At 46.5% G+C, this 16,475-nt stretch overlaps 1 protein-coding gene across 1 annotated transcript in view; it reads right to left on the minus strand.

The window, feature by feature from the left end:
• The window catches only part of CD9 (CD9 molecule), a 40,047-nt gene extending 27,044 nt beyond the window's left edge, over positions 1-13,003 (minus strand). The window contains exon 1 of the mRNA XM_083181594.1: positions 12,754-13,003. Coding sequence (XP_083037720.1) covers positions 12,754-12,819 — 66 coding nt within the window. The 5' untranslated portion in view covers positions 12,820-13,003. The remainder of the gene's footprint in view (positions 1-12,753) is intronic.
• Positions 13,004-16,475: the final 3,472 nt, after the last annotated feature.

Raw genomic sequence — 16,475 nt, forward strand, 5'->3', positions numbered from 1 at the left:
GGGCAGAAGGAGGGGGTAGTAGCCGGTAGGGGAAGGGGCAGAATCTGCACCAAGGACACGGAGTACAATAAAGGCATCAACTAGTGTACCAGACACTGACGGATGGAGCAGCACAGAGACTGCCGGGCACAGGGAGAGGGATACCACTGGGGTACTGCACAAAGGGGGATCCTGGTTGAATTATAGGGGTGGGGGGTCAGAGGGAGTAACCGCAGTACAGGGCAGGACCTGGAGGGAGTGCGTCTAGGTGTCTCAGGGATGGGCACCACAAGCTATGGAGAGGGCAAGGAGGTGGGAGCCGTGGGATGACCAGATGGGGGAGTGATATTGATCATTGCCAAGGGGAAGCCTCTGGACGCACACAAAAGTTAACCCCTTCCTGACAGAGCCTGTTTTTGCCTTCCTGACAGAGCCCTTTTTTTCAATTCTGACATGTCTCACTTAAGTGGGGATAACTTTTTTTTGCTTTTACTTATCCCAGTGATTTTGAGATTGTTTTTTCGTGACACATTGTACTTCAAGTTAGTGGTAAATTTTCGTCGATACAGTCTGTGTTTTTTTGTGAAAAATACCAAAATATCGTGAAAAAATGGAAAATTTAGCGATTTGCAAAATGTTAAATTTTCTGCTTGTGAGACAAATAATCTTACCACTCAAAATAGTGAATAACTAACATAGACCATATGTCTACTTTATGTTGACATCATTATTTCAACTTCCTTTTAATTTTTTGGGACACTAGGAGGCTTACAATATGAATAGCAAATTCTCAAATTTTCAAGAAAATTTCAAACACTGATTTTTTTAGGGACCAGTTCAGTTCTGATGTGACTTTGAGGGACTTGTATGTGAGACACCCCCATAAATGATGCCATTTCAAAAACTGCACCCCTCACAGTATTCAAAACAGCATTTTGGAAGTTTGTTAACCCTTTAGGTGTTTCACAGGAATTAAAACAAAGTGTAGGTGAAATTTCAAAATTTCTTTTTTTTTGCAGATTTGCAATTTTAATACATTTTTCTAAGGAACACAGTACATTTTACTAGAGAAATGTGACTAAAAATTGATTCCCCCAATTCTTTTGTTTTCATAAATATCCTATATGTGGCCCTAGTGTGCACGGTGACCAAACCACAGGCTTCATAATAGAAGGAGCACCTACTTGATTTTGGAGCCTCCTTTTTATGAGATTATTTTTTAGGCACCATGTAGGTTTCTAGGCACCATAACATGCTAAAAGTTAGGAACCCCCCCACAAGTGACCCCATTTTGCAAACTACACCCCTCAGGGAATTCAGCTAGGGGTATAGTGTACATTTCAAACCCGCAGGGGTTTCACCAATTGTGGTACAACTGGGCAGTGAAAATGAAAAATTATTTTTTTTACACAAAAATGCAGTTCTGGCTCCAAATTTGTCATTTTCAGAAGGTATGAAGGAGACAAAGCACCCCAAAATCTGTGCCCCAATTTCTCCCGAGTACAGCAATGCCTCACATGTGACCAAAAAATACCAGTTGGGTGCATGGCAGGACTCAAAAGGGAAGGAGTGATTTTTGGATTTTGCAGCTCAGATTCTGGTGGAATTTTGGTGGGTGCTATGTCGCATTAGCAAGACCCCCCAAGCACCAATACAGTGGAACCCCCCCACAAGTCACCCCATTTTGCAAACTACACCCCTCAGGGAATTCATCTAGGGGTATAGTGTACATTTCAAACCCCCAGGGGTTTCACCAATTTTGATACAAGTGGGCAGTGAAAATGAAAAATTACATTTTTTTACACAAAAATGCAGTTCTGGCTCAAAATTTTTCATTTTCAGAAGGTATGAAGGAGAAAAAGCACCCCAAAATCTGTGCCCCAATTTCTCCCGAGTACGGCAATGCCTCACATGTGACCAAAAAATACCAGTTGGGTGCATGGCAGGACTCAGAAGGGAAGGAGTGATTTTTGGATTTTGCAGCACAGATTCTGGTGGAATGAATGGTGGGTGCTATGTTGCACCAATACAGTGGAACCCCCCCACAAGTCACCCCATTTTGCAAAGTACACCCCTCAGGGAATTCATCTAGGGGTATAGTGTACATTTCAAACCCCCAGGGGTTTCACCAATTTTGATACAAGTGGGCAGTGAAAATGAAAAATTACATTTTTTTACACAAAAATGCAGTTCTGGCTCACAATTTTTCATTTTCAGAAGGTATGAAGGAGAAAAAGCACCCCAAAATATGTGCCCCAATTTCTTCCGAGTACGGCAATGCCTCACATGTGACCAAAAAATACCAGTTGGGTGCATGGCAGGACTCAGAACGGAAGGAGTGATTTTTGGATTTTGCGGCTCAGATTCTGGTGGAATTTTGGTGGGTGCTATGTCGCATTAGCAAGACCCCCCAAGCACCAATACAGTGGAACCCCCCCACAAGTCACCCCATTTTGAAAACTACACCCCTCAGGGAATTCATCTAGGGGTATAGTGTACATTTAAAACCCCCAGGGGTTTCACCAATTTTGATACAAGTGGGCAGTGAAAAAGAAAAATTACATTTTTTACACAAAAATGCAGTTCTGGCTCAAAATTTTTCATTTTCAGAAGGTATGAAGGAGAAAAAGCACCCCAAAATCTGTGCCCCAATTTCTCCCGAGTACGGCAATGCCTCACATGTGACCAAAAAATACCAGTTGGGTGCATGGCAGGACTCAGAAGGGAAGGAGTGATTTTTGGATTTTGCAGCACAGATTCTGGTGGAATGAATGGTGGGTGCTATGTTGCACCAATACAGTGGAACCCCCCCACAAGTCACCCCATTTTGCAAACTACACCCCTCAGGGAATTCATCTAGGGGTATAGTGTACATTTCAAACCCCCAGGGGTTTCACCAATTTTGATACAAGTGGGCAGTGAAAATGAAAAATTAAATTTTTTTACACAAAAATGCAGTTCTGGCTCAAAATATTTCATTTTCACAAGGAATGAAGGAGACAAAGCACCCCAAAATCTGTGCCCCAATTTCTCCCGAGTACGGCAATGCCTCATGTGTGACCAAAAAGTGGCAGGACTCAGAAGGGAAGGAGTGATATTTGGAGTTTGCAGCACAAATTCTGGTGGAATTTTGGTGGGTGCTATGTCGCATTAGCAAGACCCCCCAAGCACCAATACAGTGGAACCCCCCCACAAGTCACCCCATTTTGAAAACTACACCCCTCAGGGAATTCATCTAGGGGTATAGTGTACATTTAAAACCCCCAGGGGTTTCACCAATTTTGATACAAGTGGGCAGTGAAAAAGAAAAATTACATTTTTTACACAAAAATGCAGTTCTGGCTCAAAATTTTTCATTTTCAGAAGGTATGAAGGAGAAAAAGCACCCCAAAATCTGTGCCCCAATATCTCCCGAGTACGGCAATGCCTCACATGTGACCAAAAAATACCAGTTGGGTGCATGGCAGGACTCAGAAGGGAAGGAGTGATTTTTGGATTTTGCGGCTCAGATTCTGGTGGAATGAATGGTGGGTGCTATGTGGCATTAGCAAGACCCCCGAAGCACGGTGAAATTATGAACCTAATATTCCATAGATGTGTGGTATAATTTAAAACACTCCTTTATACATAGGCCGGGTTTGTCGGGGCAAGTGTCACACTGGAAAATAGTTTGCTTTCTTATTCCCTTTTTATAGCAAACTTTGCACCTTTTTTGTGTCCTGCCCTTTTTTCCAGTGGAGGGGATTTCATCAGGAAAATGCTGCCCTGGTACAATACGGGGGCCAGTACTAGAAGTACTGGGGCCCTCTGCCTGCTGGTTCCCAAATATTAGGCCCTTTATGACTTCCTCTTGAAAGTGCATAAATGTCCCCCTCTGGCCGGTAGAACGGAATAGCACGTAAGCGTTATACAGTGCCATCTGGATGATATACACGGCCACCTTCTTGTACCAGATTTTTGTTTTCCGCAGGGCACTGTACGGCTTCAGTACCTGATCTGAAAGATCCACTCCGCCCATGTACCTATTGTAATCCAGGATACAATTAGGTTTTGAGGTGTGGGTACTGGTACCTCGTACAGGGACGGAGGTGGTACTGTCTCCGTGAATTGTTGTCAGTATAAGGACATCCCTCTTGTCCTTATATTTGACCAACAACATATTTTCGGTGCATATTCCCCTGCTTTCACCCCTTCTCATTACTTGGGCAATGTGCGTTTTTGGGAGGCCTCTTTGGTTCTTGCGCACAGTACCGCAAGCTGCTGTACCTCTTGAACCAAGGGCCTTAAACAGGGGGATGCTAGTGTAAAAGTTATCCACATAGAGGTGATAACCTTTATCCAGGAAGGGGTGCACTAAATCCCAGACAATTTTCCCACTAACACCTACGAGGGAGGGGGGGCATTCTGGCGGTTGAATTCTTGAATCCTTCCCTTCATAAACCCTAAACCTGTGGGTGTACCCTGAGGTGCTTTCACACAGTTTATACATTTTTATGCCATACCTTGCCCTCTTACTGGGAAGGTACTGGCGGAATTTAACCCTTCCTTTAAAATGTATAAGGGACTCGTCGATACAAATAAATTTTTCAGGGATGTACACCTCTTCAAATTTGGCACTGAAATGATCAATGACCGGCCTGACTTTGAATAGCCGGTCAAAGGTGGGATCATCTCTGGGTGGGCACTGTGCATTATCGGTGTAATGTATGAATTTAAGAATTGTCTCAAATCGAGTCCGGGGCATGGCCATACGGTAAAATGGAGTACTGTACAGAACATCTGTACTCCAATATTGCCTAATTTCTGGCTTTTTTACTATGCCCATATGAAACACCAGACCCCAAAACGTCATCATCTCTACTGCATCTACAGGGGTCCACCTAGCAAATGATGACGTGGGGTTTTGAGCAATAAACTGCTGGGCATATAAATTAGTTTGGTCCACCATTAAATTTATAAAATCATCAGAGAAAAATAATTTGAAAAAGTCAATTTCTCTGAGACCTGTGGAATCAAATTGGATTCCTGGCATGGCCAAAAACTCAGGAACCTGGGGCTCAAAATTGTCTGGTGGTGGGGTCCATACTAGATCAATTATTGGGGGGGGAATCTCAGCTGATCTACGGGGGCGTCTTTGAGGGGGTCCCTCATCAGCAGAGGAGGAAGAGGAGCTTAAGGCAAATCCTTCAAATTCCCCGCTTGCATCACTGGCTGTGTCAGAGTCAGAAGCAAGCATGGCATATGCCTCCTCCACTGAATACATTCTCCTGGATGATTGGGAGGACATTTGGGAGGACATTTGGGAGGACATTTGGGATGCCATTTTTATTTTTGTGTTACCGGTAGTGAAATGTTTCAACACGTGTATAGTGTAGGGGGGGGCACAAACTTTATTTCAATCCGGGGGGTATGTAGTGTGTAGTGTGTATGTGGTGCAGAAAAAAAAAAAAATACTTTATACCAATAAAAAAAAAAAAAATGAAGGGGTTAAAAAAAAAAAAAAGGAAGGGGTTAAAAAAAAAAAGGTCCTGCGCCAAAAATTGAGCACAGATGTTGGTCAGTAACGTCTGTCACTGAACAGCGCTCAAAGGCAACAGGAATTTGATCAAAAAAAAAAAAAAAAATAGATCAACCCTGTGCCGAAAGAGATGATCAGTGATGTACGTCACTGATCAGCGCACAGCGGCCACAGGACACCCACAAAATCACAGTGTGTGTAAAAAAAAAAATTAAAAAAATACCCCACAGCACACACACAAAAAAAAAAGGTGATCAGTGATGCGACACTGATTACCAGTGAGGTGCAGCAGGTGCACAACCTTTGGTGCAACTGACAGGTATATATAAAAAAAAAAAAACCTCTGTACCCCCAAAAAAGTTGCTGATCACCTCAGATATAGTGATCAGCACAAAAGGCGGGGACAGCAGACACAAAATTTAGCACTCTCTATCACTATCTCTCTCTATCTCTCTATCTCTCACTATCTAACACTATCTAACACTCTATGACACTGCAGCAGCAGCACTCACAGGTATATCTATATATAAAAAAAAACCTGCGCCCCCAAAAAGTTACTGATCAGTTAATTTATACTGATCAGCACAAAAGGAGGGGGCAGCAGTCAGTTATATAAAAAATATATAGCACAATCTGTCACTATCTCTCTCTATCTCTCTCTATCTCTCTCTCTCTATCTCTCTCTATCTCTCTATAACTATCACACTGCAGCAGCACAAAATATAGCACTCTGTCAGTAGGCCTCTCTCTCTATCTCTCTCTCTCTATCTCTCTCTCTCTATCTATAACTATATCACACTGCAGCAGCACAAAATATAGCACTCTCTGACACTATCTCTCTCTCTATCTCTCTCTATCTCTCTCTATCTCTCTCTATCTCTCTCTATCTCTATCTCTCTCTATCTCTCTCTATCTCTCTCTATCTCTCTCTATCTATCTCTCTATCTATCTAGCTAATACTAATACAGTGCAGCAGCACAATATCACAGTATGGCACAATTATTGCACAGGATCCAGGAAGCAATCAGCAGCGATCAGGTAAGTATTGCAGCAAGTATTTCTGGTCAGTATGGCGGCAGGGGGGTACGGTGACCGCACTGCACGCTTTCCAGACCGGAATGGCGTCTGCAGTGCAGTCACCGTTAGTTTAAATCTCCCTCCTTGGCTGTGATTGGTCCGTCGGTCCGACGGACCAATCACGGCCTTTGGGGGCGGGCGGGGTGAGGTGGGGTGACACCAGTGTCACCCTTACACCCCGCGGTGATTGGTGCTGTACTTTACAGCACCAATCACCTCTGATCCCGTGTCACCGGCGAACGTTATTCGCCGGTGACACAGGAAAACGCTGTGAATGGCTGTTCACACTGAACAGCCAATCACAGCGATCGCCGACGGGGGGGCGGCATCGCAGCCCCCCCGGGGCATGCACGGACATGTCTGCTGTCAGGGACAGCAGACATGTTGAAACTGTCACCGCGTCTATAGACGCGGTGACAGTTTAAATCCATGACGTACATTTACGCCATGTGTCGGGAAGTGCTTCCCGACCATGACGTAAATGTACGTCAAATGTCGGGAAGGGGTTAAAGAAATGACAGCCGGCAGAGAGCTTTGTGCGCAGCCCAGCTGTATATAGTCAAAGCAGCCTGGTGAACCGCGAGCTCCTATCCCCCATGCAGCCGCGGGGTCCCTGTGGCGGATGGGAAGCGCTACTAGTTCCCATCCGCCGCAGGACCCTGTCGCTGACTGCCCATCCACCGCAGGGACCCAGCTGCCTCCCCAGCGCTGCACGCCGTGATCGGACCCCGCTGCTGCTTCCTCAACCCGTGCTGGCACCATTTGTACCAGCCTCTACACTGGTCCTAGTCGTGTTCCATCCAGGTCAGAACCAGGGTAGAGGTCCCGTGTAAACTGACATGGGTTGACCCCATTTACACCGCCTTGGATTTTTTGGTGTAAAGGGGGTATAATTAGAAGATTCTACCCAAAACTGAAAACTTTGCCTTAAATTATGATGTCAGGTGCAGCCGACCAATCAGTCATGCACGTTGGAAGATTGCTCCGTTGGCTAATCTCCTCATTGCCTGCGGTTATGAACTATGCAATCATCAGCCTGATTTGCCAAAAATGTACAGTTTTATGTCCCCACAGTGAACAACTGGGTCCATTCCACATAAACCACAAGAAGTATTAAAATTTACCACAAATGGAGCATTACTCAGCATGTGCAGTGCTTAAAAGCCCATACACACTGGGCGACTTTGAGATGAAAGCCGCTCAAAACAGCAAGTTTGAGCGGCTTTCAGTTCAAAGCCACCCAGTGGTAATACCTGCAGATGAGCGGCTTAAAGGACGGCTTTACATAGCACTGCGCAAAGCCGTCCTCCCCCTGACGGCGCCGGGCAAGGGGAAAGCTGCTCAGTGTGTATGCTTTCCCCCCAGCGATGAATGCCATCATCGCTGTCCATACATGCTGGGCATAGTCTCCCAGTGTGTATGGACCTTAAGTCTTCTGCATAGATAAGATTGTAAGCTTGCGAGCAGGGCCCTCCTACCTCCATGGTTGTTTGTATCTACCCAGTTTGTTTAATCACTGTTGTTTCCAATTGTAAAGTGCAACAGAATATGCTGCGCTATATAAGAAACTGTAAATAAATAATAGATGACCAATAAGCTCATAATGGGCGGGATGTATTAATATACATCGACGCCCCTCGCCGCCGCGATGCTACCGCATATGTACTAACATATGCGGCTAGCATCGGGGTGCGGTGCCATTAATGAGGACTATGGTGTGATCCCCTATGTAGCCAACTCCAAAAACTTTGCAGACTTGGTTTACATCACAGGTGCTCAAAGTCATTCCTGGGGACCCCACGCAGTGCATGTCTTGTAGGTCTCCTCACAAAATCAAGTGAAAATAATTAGCTCCACCTGTGGATCTTTTAAAATGTATCAGTCATGTGTTCACCTGTCAGACACTGCTCTGTATAACTTTATATTATGCAAATTATAGTTGTTACGTCAGTCCTGATTGGTTGCCATGGGCCACTTCTCCTCCCTTATCACTGCTTCATACATCTACCCCTGTGTTTGAGAACCACTGGTTTACATCATCCCCAGTTGACAAACTGCTTCACACTTATGGTGGCCAATCATAAGAGAGGAATCTTAGGATCCATCTCCCACAGCCTCCACCTGACTTCTGAATATGACAGTGTTCAAATGCGCAGCATCAGTCCCCGAAAAAGTATTTTACAAATGAGGAAGAATCTCCCAATATTCCGGGGATATAATTTGTAGGGACAAGTATTATTGAGAACCACTGGTTTACATCATCCCCAGTTGACAAACTGCTTCACACTTATGGTGGCCAATCATAAGAGAGGAATCTTAGGATCCATCTCCCACAGCCTCCACCTGACTTCTGAATATGACAGTGTTCAAATGCGCAGCATCAGTCCCCGAAAAAGTATTTTACAAATGAGGAAGAATCTCCCAATATTCCGGGGATATAACTTGTAGGGACAAGTATTATTGGTAACATAATCCCGGCAAGATAATTTTAGTACATAGCAGGAATATTTTCATTCAAAAAGTAAATATCTATTGCAACACCCATTTAATAATCGCGGCACATTTTAGTTCTAGTGTAAATGACACATGTAGGGGTAAAGGTCACCATACATTAGTGCAGTGGTTCCCAACCCTGGTCCTCAAGTACCCCCAACAGTGCACGTTTTCCAGGTCACCCGGCAGGTGCACTCATTATTCAGGCACATTTGAAAAGATCCACAGGTGGAGCTAATTATAGCACTTGTGATTCTGTGTGGAGACCTGCAAAACATGCACTGTTGGGGGTACTTGAGGACCAGGGTTGGGAACCACTGCATTAGTGCAAAGTGTCTGAAGGGCAAGTCGCATCTGATTTCCCTTGAACTCCCCCCCGGCAGATCTCAGGACTCAATGGAAATTGTATAAAGATATATGGCAGGTTATAAAAAGCACCTGCGAAATGCACTGATGGCTGCTATTTATCCTTCGTCCGATCGTGGGACCGCAAATCGGATTGGACCTCTGCGATTTGTACACTTTTCACGCGATTTTTTACGCCTGATCCGTCGGAATCGTCTGAAAACGGCCAAATCGCACAAGTGTACGGCCAGCTTAGATTTCCTAAAGCTTCTAAAAATTGAGTTATGTTGCCCATAGCAACAACCAGATCAGGTCTATCAGTTTCTAAGATACAAAAGATAAATAATACACAGAATCTAATTGGTTGCCATGGGAAACTTCACCTGCTTTCATTCTTAAAAGCGTTAGTAAGCTGGAAAACTTGTCTTACTGCAATGAACTGGTTGTGGTGCTGTAAGTGGGGATCGCCTCACTGCAGTGCACCTGTTCTGCTAAGACAGTGGTAGCCAACCCTAGCCCTCGAGAGCTACCAACAGTTCACATTTTCCAGACAACCTAGCTGTGCACTCATTAATCACTGACACATTTTAAAAGATCCACAGGTTGATATGGCTAGGTCGACAGAAGCATTAGGTCAACAGTAAAAAGGTTGACACATTTTTCACGGTTTTTTTTTAGCTGACTTGTGCCAACAGTTAGTGTTTCATACCCTACCATCCGCTACGGCATGGTGGGATAATATAATTGGGTGTTTAATGAATGGCGAGCGCCTCGGGCCATGAGTGGGGGCATGTCGACATTTGAAAAACAAACAAACTCATGTCGACCTTTTGACGATCTTAGTTATGTCGACCTAATGTATGTCGGCCGTCAGGACCCATAGCCATTTGGACAGTGTTACCGCCTGTGTAAAAGGACCTCTTTTGTGTACACACATATACATACAGTATATACATATACACACATACACCCTCTCTCTCCAAAACAAAGGAAAAAATGTAGAGAGAAAAAAAACCTTTATCACTTACAAAAGGATATCACAACACAATTAACAGCATTTGCAAATCTGGTGTCCCCTGTTAAAACTCAGTGGTAAAAAAGGGACTGTACAATACATTCTTTATGAGGCCATTCTCATGCCAATGTTTGCTGAACAATGAACAGACATGTAGGAGGGCCCCGAAAACAGCAACACGCCCTGGCAAATTACTGCAAAACACCAGTGCACCCAATTATGTCAAACACACAAAAATAGATTAGTCTCAGCTGTGTGCTGTGGGAGCGCTCTGCCAGTCTTGTTTACAAGCCACAGTCTCTGACGGCGCAATTGCGCCTAAATTAAAGTTACACTTCTGGAAAATGTCAAACTTGGATCAATGCAAATATGGAAAATACAAGATACATATTTTCAAAATAAACAAATAACTGTGACCAGCTGAGGGGAACAGAACATTTATTTTGTGTCGCCTACTAAACCACAACATCCAACAATCGAGATCCCGACAGTCATTACCCCGATGTTGGGATCCCGACAGTCAAAACACTGACACACTGTTTTTTTTCTCCACGAGAATCCCGTGCCCGCAGCGTGGCCAGTGCAGCAAGCTCGCAAGGGGCTTTGTTGCGCTCGCCATGCTGTCAGAATTGGGCCAGTTGGAATCCCGACGTTGGGCTAATGACAGTCAGGACCATATACCACACCCCAATTACTGTAGTTATTTATAGTTTATTATACCCCTTTTCCAGTAGCAAGCCGGGTCGCAACAGGCTTGCAAAAGCTTTTCCATTTGAAGCCGTGCGGGTGACGTCATCGGGAGGTGGGGCGAAGCTGGGAGATGACAGCATGAGACCCGGGTTGCATCATTTTCACTGCCCCTGTACCCGCGAGTGTCCCAGGTCCAACCCTGGAAGTTACCAGGGTCGAAGTCCCGAGTCAGTCGACCTGGGATTTTGTGTTTCCACTAGTTTTGCTAGTGGGAGATGGGTATTATATAGCGCAGCTTATCCCGTTGCTCTTTAAAATTGGAAACAGTTATAAAACAAACTGGGTAGTAACAAACAGACATAGAGGTAGGAGGGTCCTGCTCACAAGCTTACAATCTAGGGCAGTGGTTGTCAAACTTGGTCCTCAGGACCCCACACAGTTCACGTTTCCCAGGTCACCCAGCAGGTGCTCATGTGTATTCATTACTCACGGACACATTTTAAAATATCCACAGGTGGAGCTAATTATTTCACTTGATTTTCTGAGGAGATTTGTAAATGTATATATATATATATATATATATATATATATATATATATATATATATATATATATATATATATATATATATATACACACACACACACACACACACACACACACACATACATACATACATACACACACACATACAGTTGATTTATTTTCAATGCACACCATATTTAAACATGTGTAACAACATCCTGCACAATCCGTCACTGACTGGAGAATGCAGTTGGTTCAGTAACAAGTGGTCTCCTCACATCCCTTTTACAATGCTGCCCTTCCTTGTGCTTAATGAGGTCAGCATGGATCCCTACCAGCATCAGACACACACATCTGCCTCCTGCATTAAGCCCAGCTGGCACCAGGCATTTCCCCGCTCACCTCCTCTCAATGAGTTAAACACATTAACACAGGGCTTATTGTTCCAGCTCCAGGGCTTAGCCTTGCTGCTGTAGGACTACAAGTTCCAGCATGACCTGGAAAGCTATAAACCCCCTACATCTGGTGCTTGGGTGTAACTTGTACATCTAGGTAACATGATCTAACAAAAGGCAGCTGCAGCCATCATAAGAGCAGGAAAATACTGTATGTACATAACAAGCAGGGTGTGAGACAAGCTGTAGATACAGAGTATATAGTGCCTACATGCAATGCTAGCTACACACTGACTGCTGTATGCAGAGTATACCAACAGTACAGGCAATGCTAGCTACACACTGACTGCTGTATGCATAGTATACCAACAGTACAGGCAATGCTAGCTACACACAGGCTGCTATATGCAGAGTATACTAACAGTACAGGCTAGCTACATACAGGCTGTAGATGCAGAGTATACCCACATGCTGTACGCAGAGTATACCCACATGCAATGCTAGCTACACACAGGCAATATGCAGAGTATCCCAACAGCACAGGCAATCCAAGGCTAGCTATACACAGGATGTAGATGCACAGTGTCGAGTACACCTACATGCGTCCTAGCTAAACAGCAATCACAGTGACCACAGCAGGCTTTGCCTGAGTGTCTCCCAGTCCCTGCATTCACTCCCACCAGCCCCGGATACTTGTCCAAAGAGATAGCACTTACCCAAAATATGAAGTTGAAGGCAAACAGCAGATATTTGATGCACTTTGTTCCTCCTTTGACGGGCATGGTGGGACTTTAGCTGAGGTTGAACTCTGAAGAAGTTTGTAATGAAAAGAACACAACTCTCTGTACAGGGTGTGCCCGCCTCAGTCCTTTCTTTTGCAATGGAAAGAACTCGGTCCAGCGCCCCCTATCTGTGGACTCTGGTTACAGGCGGCACCACACCTACAAGGTCTACTCATGGATTCCTCTCCCAGAGGAGGGTTTGATTTCTGGGGCTGTCCCACTTTGTTATTATGTAGCTGACATCAGATTCGGGACCAGATGCACTAAGCTTCAAAAGTGATAAAATGGAGAGTGATAAACAACCAACCAATCAGCTCCTGCCTGACATCTTTCACACAGCCTGTGACATGGTAGGTAGGAGCTGATTGGCTGTCTGTTTTTTCACTCTCCATTTTATCAATTTTGAAGCTTATTGCATCCGGCCCTCAGCCAGTTCTGTTTCCATTGAATGTGTATGCTTCATAGTATCCAAGCGATACTATTATGTGTACATAATGTATGGTATAAACGTTAATATATAAAATAATATAAATTACAGAATGTAGGTTGTATCAGAGCGCCCCCTATTTTTGAAAAATTAGGGCAACCATAGTTTTAAAACCCATTGCCTATAGGCGGTGAGGGCCTATTTATTAACAGTTTGCATTTTGGTGATTTGGTATGTTTTTTTTTCTACACCTCATACTGTATTTATCTTTAGATTAGATCCATGGCATAAACATCACTCATATGGGGCCTACGCAAGTAGAGATTTTGCTGAGCGATGCTAGATTGCTCAGCACACAGCACAGTACTGTGATGTGTCCGCACTGTGGCCCTTATTCTGATCGGTGCGGCCGGAGCCGATTATGCGGCCAGGACCGTGCGTACGAAACCCCGCCTTCCATACGGATCGCCAACTCCGTCCGTATGCGGTAAGAAGCTGTCCGAACGGACCGCACGTGTATTTTTCACGGAATACGCCTCCTCCATCTAAGGGAACCTCCCCCATCATTCGATGGTCACAGACCATCGAATGCAGGACCGAGTGCTCCACCAGCTCCCGCAACCTCAGACCACACGGACATTTTTCCATGCAAAAGCAGAGATCTGGGCGGGCAGCTGACATCCGGCTATGTCATATGTCCGCCCCTACACGTGCGTCAGGGCCGCATTACCATACGTACGCCCAGCGTTTTCATGGGAACTCCCATGAAACGCGGGGCGTATGCATATGGTAATGAGCCCAAATAGCCCTGCACGCCCCTCTCCACCCCCTGTTCGGAGTGTTCACATATCATGCGGAATATGGCCGTATGCCCCGCTCGCACATGCGCAGAGACGCCTCTGCACATGCGCAGACACAAAACATCGGCGGGCCGAACGCACGCGGATATATCCGCACCGATCAGAATAAGGGCCTGTGTGCTGAGCGATCTGTCCGGACCAGTGTTCTCCAGTGAGAACACTGGCCCTGACCGGTAATCTAACTAGATTTATTCAGCATGCTGGATCTGAATCATCAGGCGGTAGCGCTGTGCCGGTGCTGCGCATCACTATCGCTATGGTCCCTACATATGGAGCAATGGAGAGGCGTTTTCTAAGCGATCTTAACATCACCATACAGTATGTATTAAAAAGGGACCGCAGAAGGTATCTCCGATAGCTTCTTCCAACCCTCTATTCTCACATGCAGCGAGGATTGCAGCTTACTGAGTGCCGGCCCCGCCGAGTCCCATCGCTACCATGCGAGGGGATATGTAACGAAGACACCCCGACCATCGAATGATTTCTCCTGCCTTCGCAAATAAAAGTCAGTGGAGGCTGCCGGGACGAAGAGAGTGTGGGCGGCTAACGTCATATGTCAGCGGCCCACCCACTGTGCACTTTGTCCCGTCCGCATTCCCATGGGAACGCCCAGCGTTTTCATTGGGACCCCCATGAAACTCTGAGCATTCCCATGGACGACACCCGACCCTGCCACTGTCCACCCCTCGGCCCGCTCTGATGCCTGAGAACGGCTCGGCGACTTCGCAGAGGACCTGCACGTGCACATATAAATCCATGAGGGGATTAGAATCGCCCCCTTAGAACCCACTATGCATGCACAGATCTCAGGAAAAATGGCGACCATTCTTCTGCCGATTTCTACTAGAGCAGCAGTGTTAAGTCTGAGCACTAGGCCATTTTCCCAGCAATTCAGACTTCAAAGGGTAAGGGTCAGATGCAGTGGCGTAACTAGAAAATGTTCTCCCCCCTGCAAAACAGTCCATGGCGCTCCTCCCCCCAAGCAGGGTGGTGGTACCTGGGCAGCATTAAGCACCCGGGGCTGTGGGTGCAGAGACTGGGAACTTTTGTCTCTCATGCAGAGCCTCTCTCCTCCGTCACCCTCAGCTACTCCCCAGTCACTGTGATGCATTATGCCCGCCCCTGACTGCCACGCTGCTCTCACTGTGCCCGCCACCTCAGGATCCCAGACCCCCATGGTGTTCCCGATCCCGGTCCTGTATCCCCGGCTTTCCATAGCATCCTGTCACATCCCTGCATCTGGACCGGCTGTGCCCCACCCCCCATGCTAGCCAGAGTGTCTCACTCACCAGTCCCAGCTGATTGGGGGCCGCTTCCTCTCCTTCCCCACATCATCTGGGGATCCTGTATCTGCGCTCCGGGGGCTGTAGGTGCAACGGCGGTCAGAGCAGGCAGTCCGCAGTGTCCGGGAAGCACTGAGTGAGCGGACAGTAACGGGGGAATTTGAAAATTGAAAAGATAGGTCGCTGATTGGCTGAGAAGAGAAATCACTCTCAGGCAATCAGCGGCTGGCTCACTCAGCGCTTCCACCCGCTCCGACCGCTGCTGCACCTACAGCACCCAGAGCGCGGATGCAGGATCCCCGGATGATGGGGTCTGGGATCCTGAGGCGGCGGGTGCAGTGAGAGCAGCGGGTCAGTCAGGGGAGGCCAAAGTGCATCGCAGTGACTGGGGAGTAGCTGCAGGTGAGTAGAGAGGCTCTGCATGGGAGACAATAGTGCCCAGTCCCTGCACCCACAGCCCCAGGCGCTACATGATGCCGATGGTACCCTGTATCCGTGCTCCGGCTCCCGCAGGTTACAGCCCGGGACCCTGCGCACCTATGGAGCCTGCTCCTCCTGCCACTGTTTGGGCTGTGGAGCCCTAGTTACGCCAGTGGTCAGATGCACTAAGCTTCAAAAGTGATCAAATGGAGAGTAATAAACAATGAACCAATCAGCTCCTGCCTGACATTTTTCAAACACAGTCTGTGACATGGCAGGTAGGAGCTGATTGGCTGGTGGTTTATCACTCTACAATTTATCACTGTGGAAGCTTAGTGCATCTGTCGTATCTACACTGATGGGGTGTAGATACGACATAGCTGTGTTGCAGTTCGGACAACACAGATTTGTCCAGACTGTTTGCAGGTCAGGCTGCGGCTGCTGCGTGATGTGACACTCAGCCGGTGAAACCCAAAACATGGTGGACCAGCTCATCTGCGCAGCCTGTGCCATACCCTTAGCATGCAGGTGCTTTGCTGTATAGTGAAGTGCATGATAGTGATGCAATAGCAAAAGTTTGGGATCGCATCATGGGGAAGGACCCGGCATGACAGGCGGCCTTGCCCTGTGCTGGGCGCCCCCCACATGCTGGCACCGGGAGTTGTG

Source organism: Crinia signifera, chromosome 4, assembly GCF_055691185.1.
Source record: "Crinia signifera chromosome 4, ASM5569118v1, whole genome shotgun sequence".
Lineage (NCBI taxonomy): Eukaryota > Metazoa > Chordata > Amphibia > Anura > Myobatrachidae > Crinia > Crinia signifera.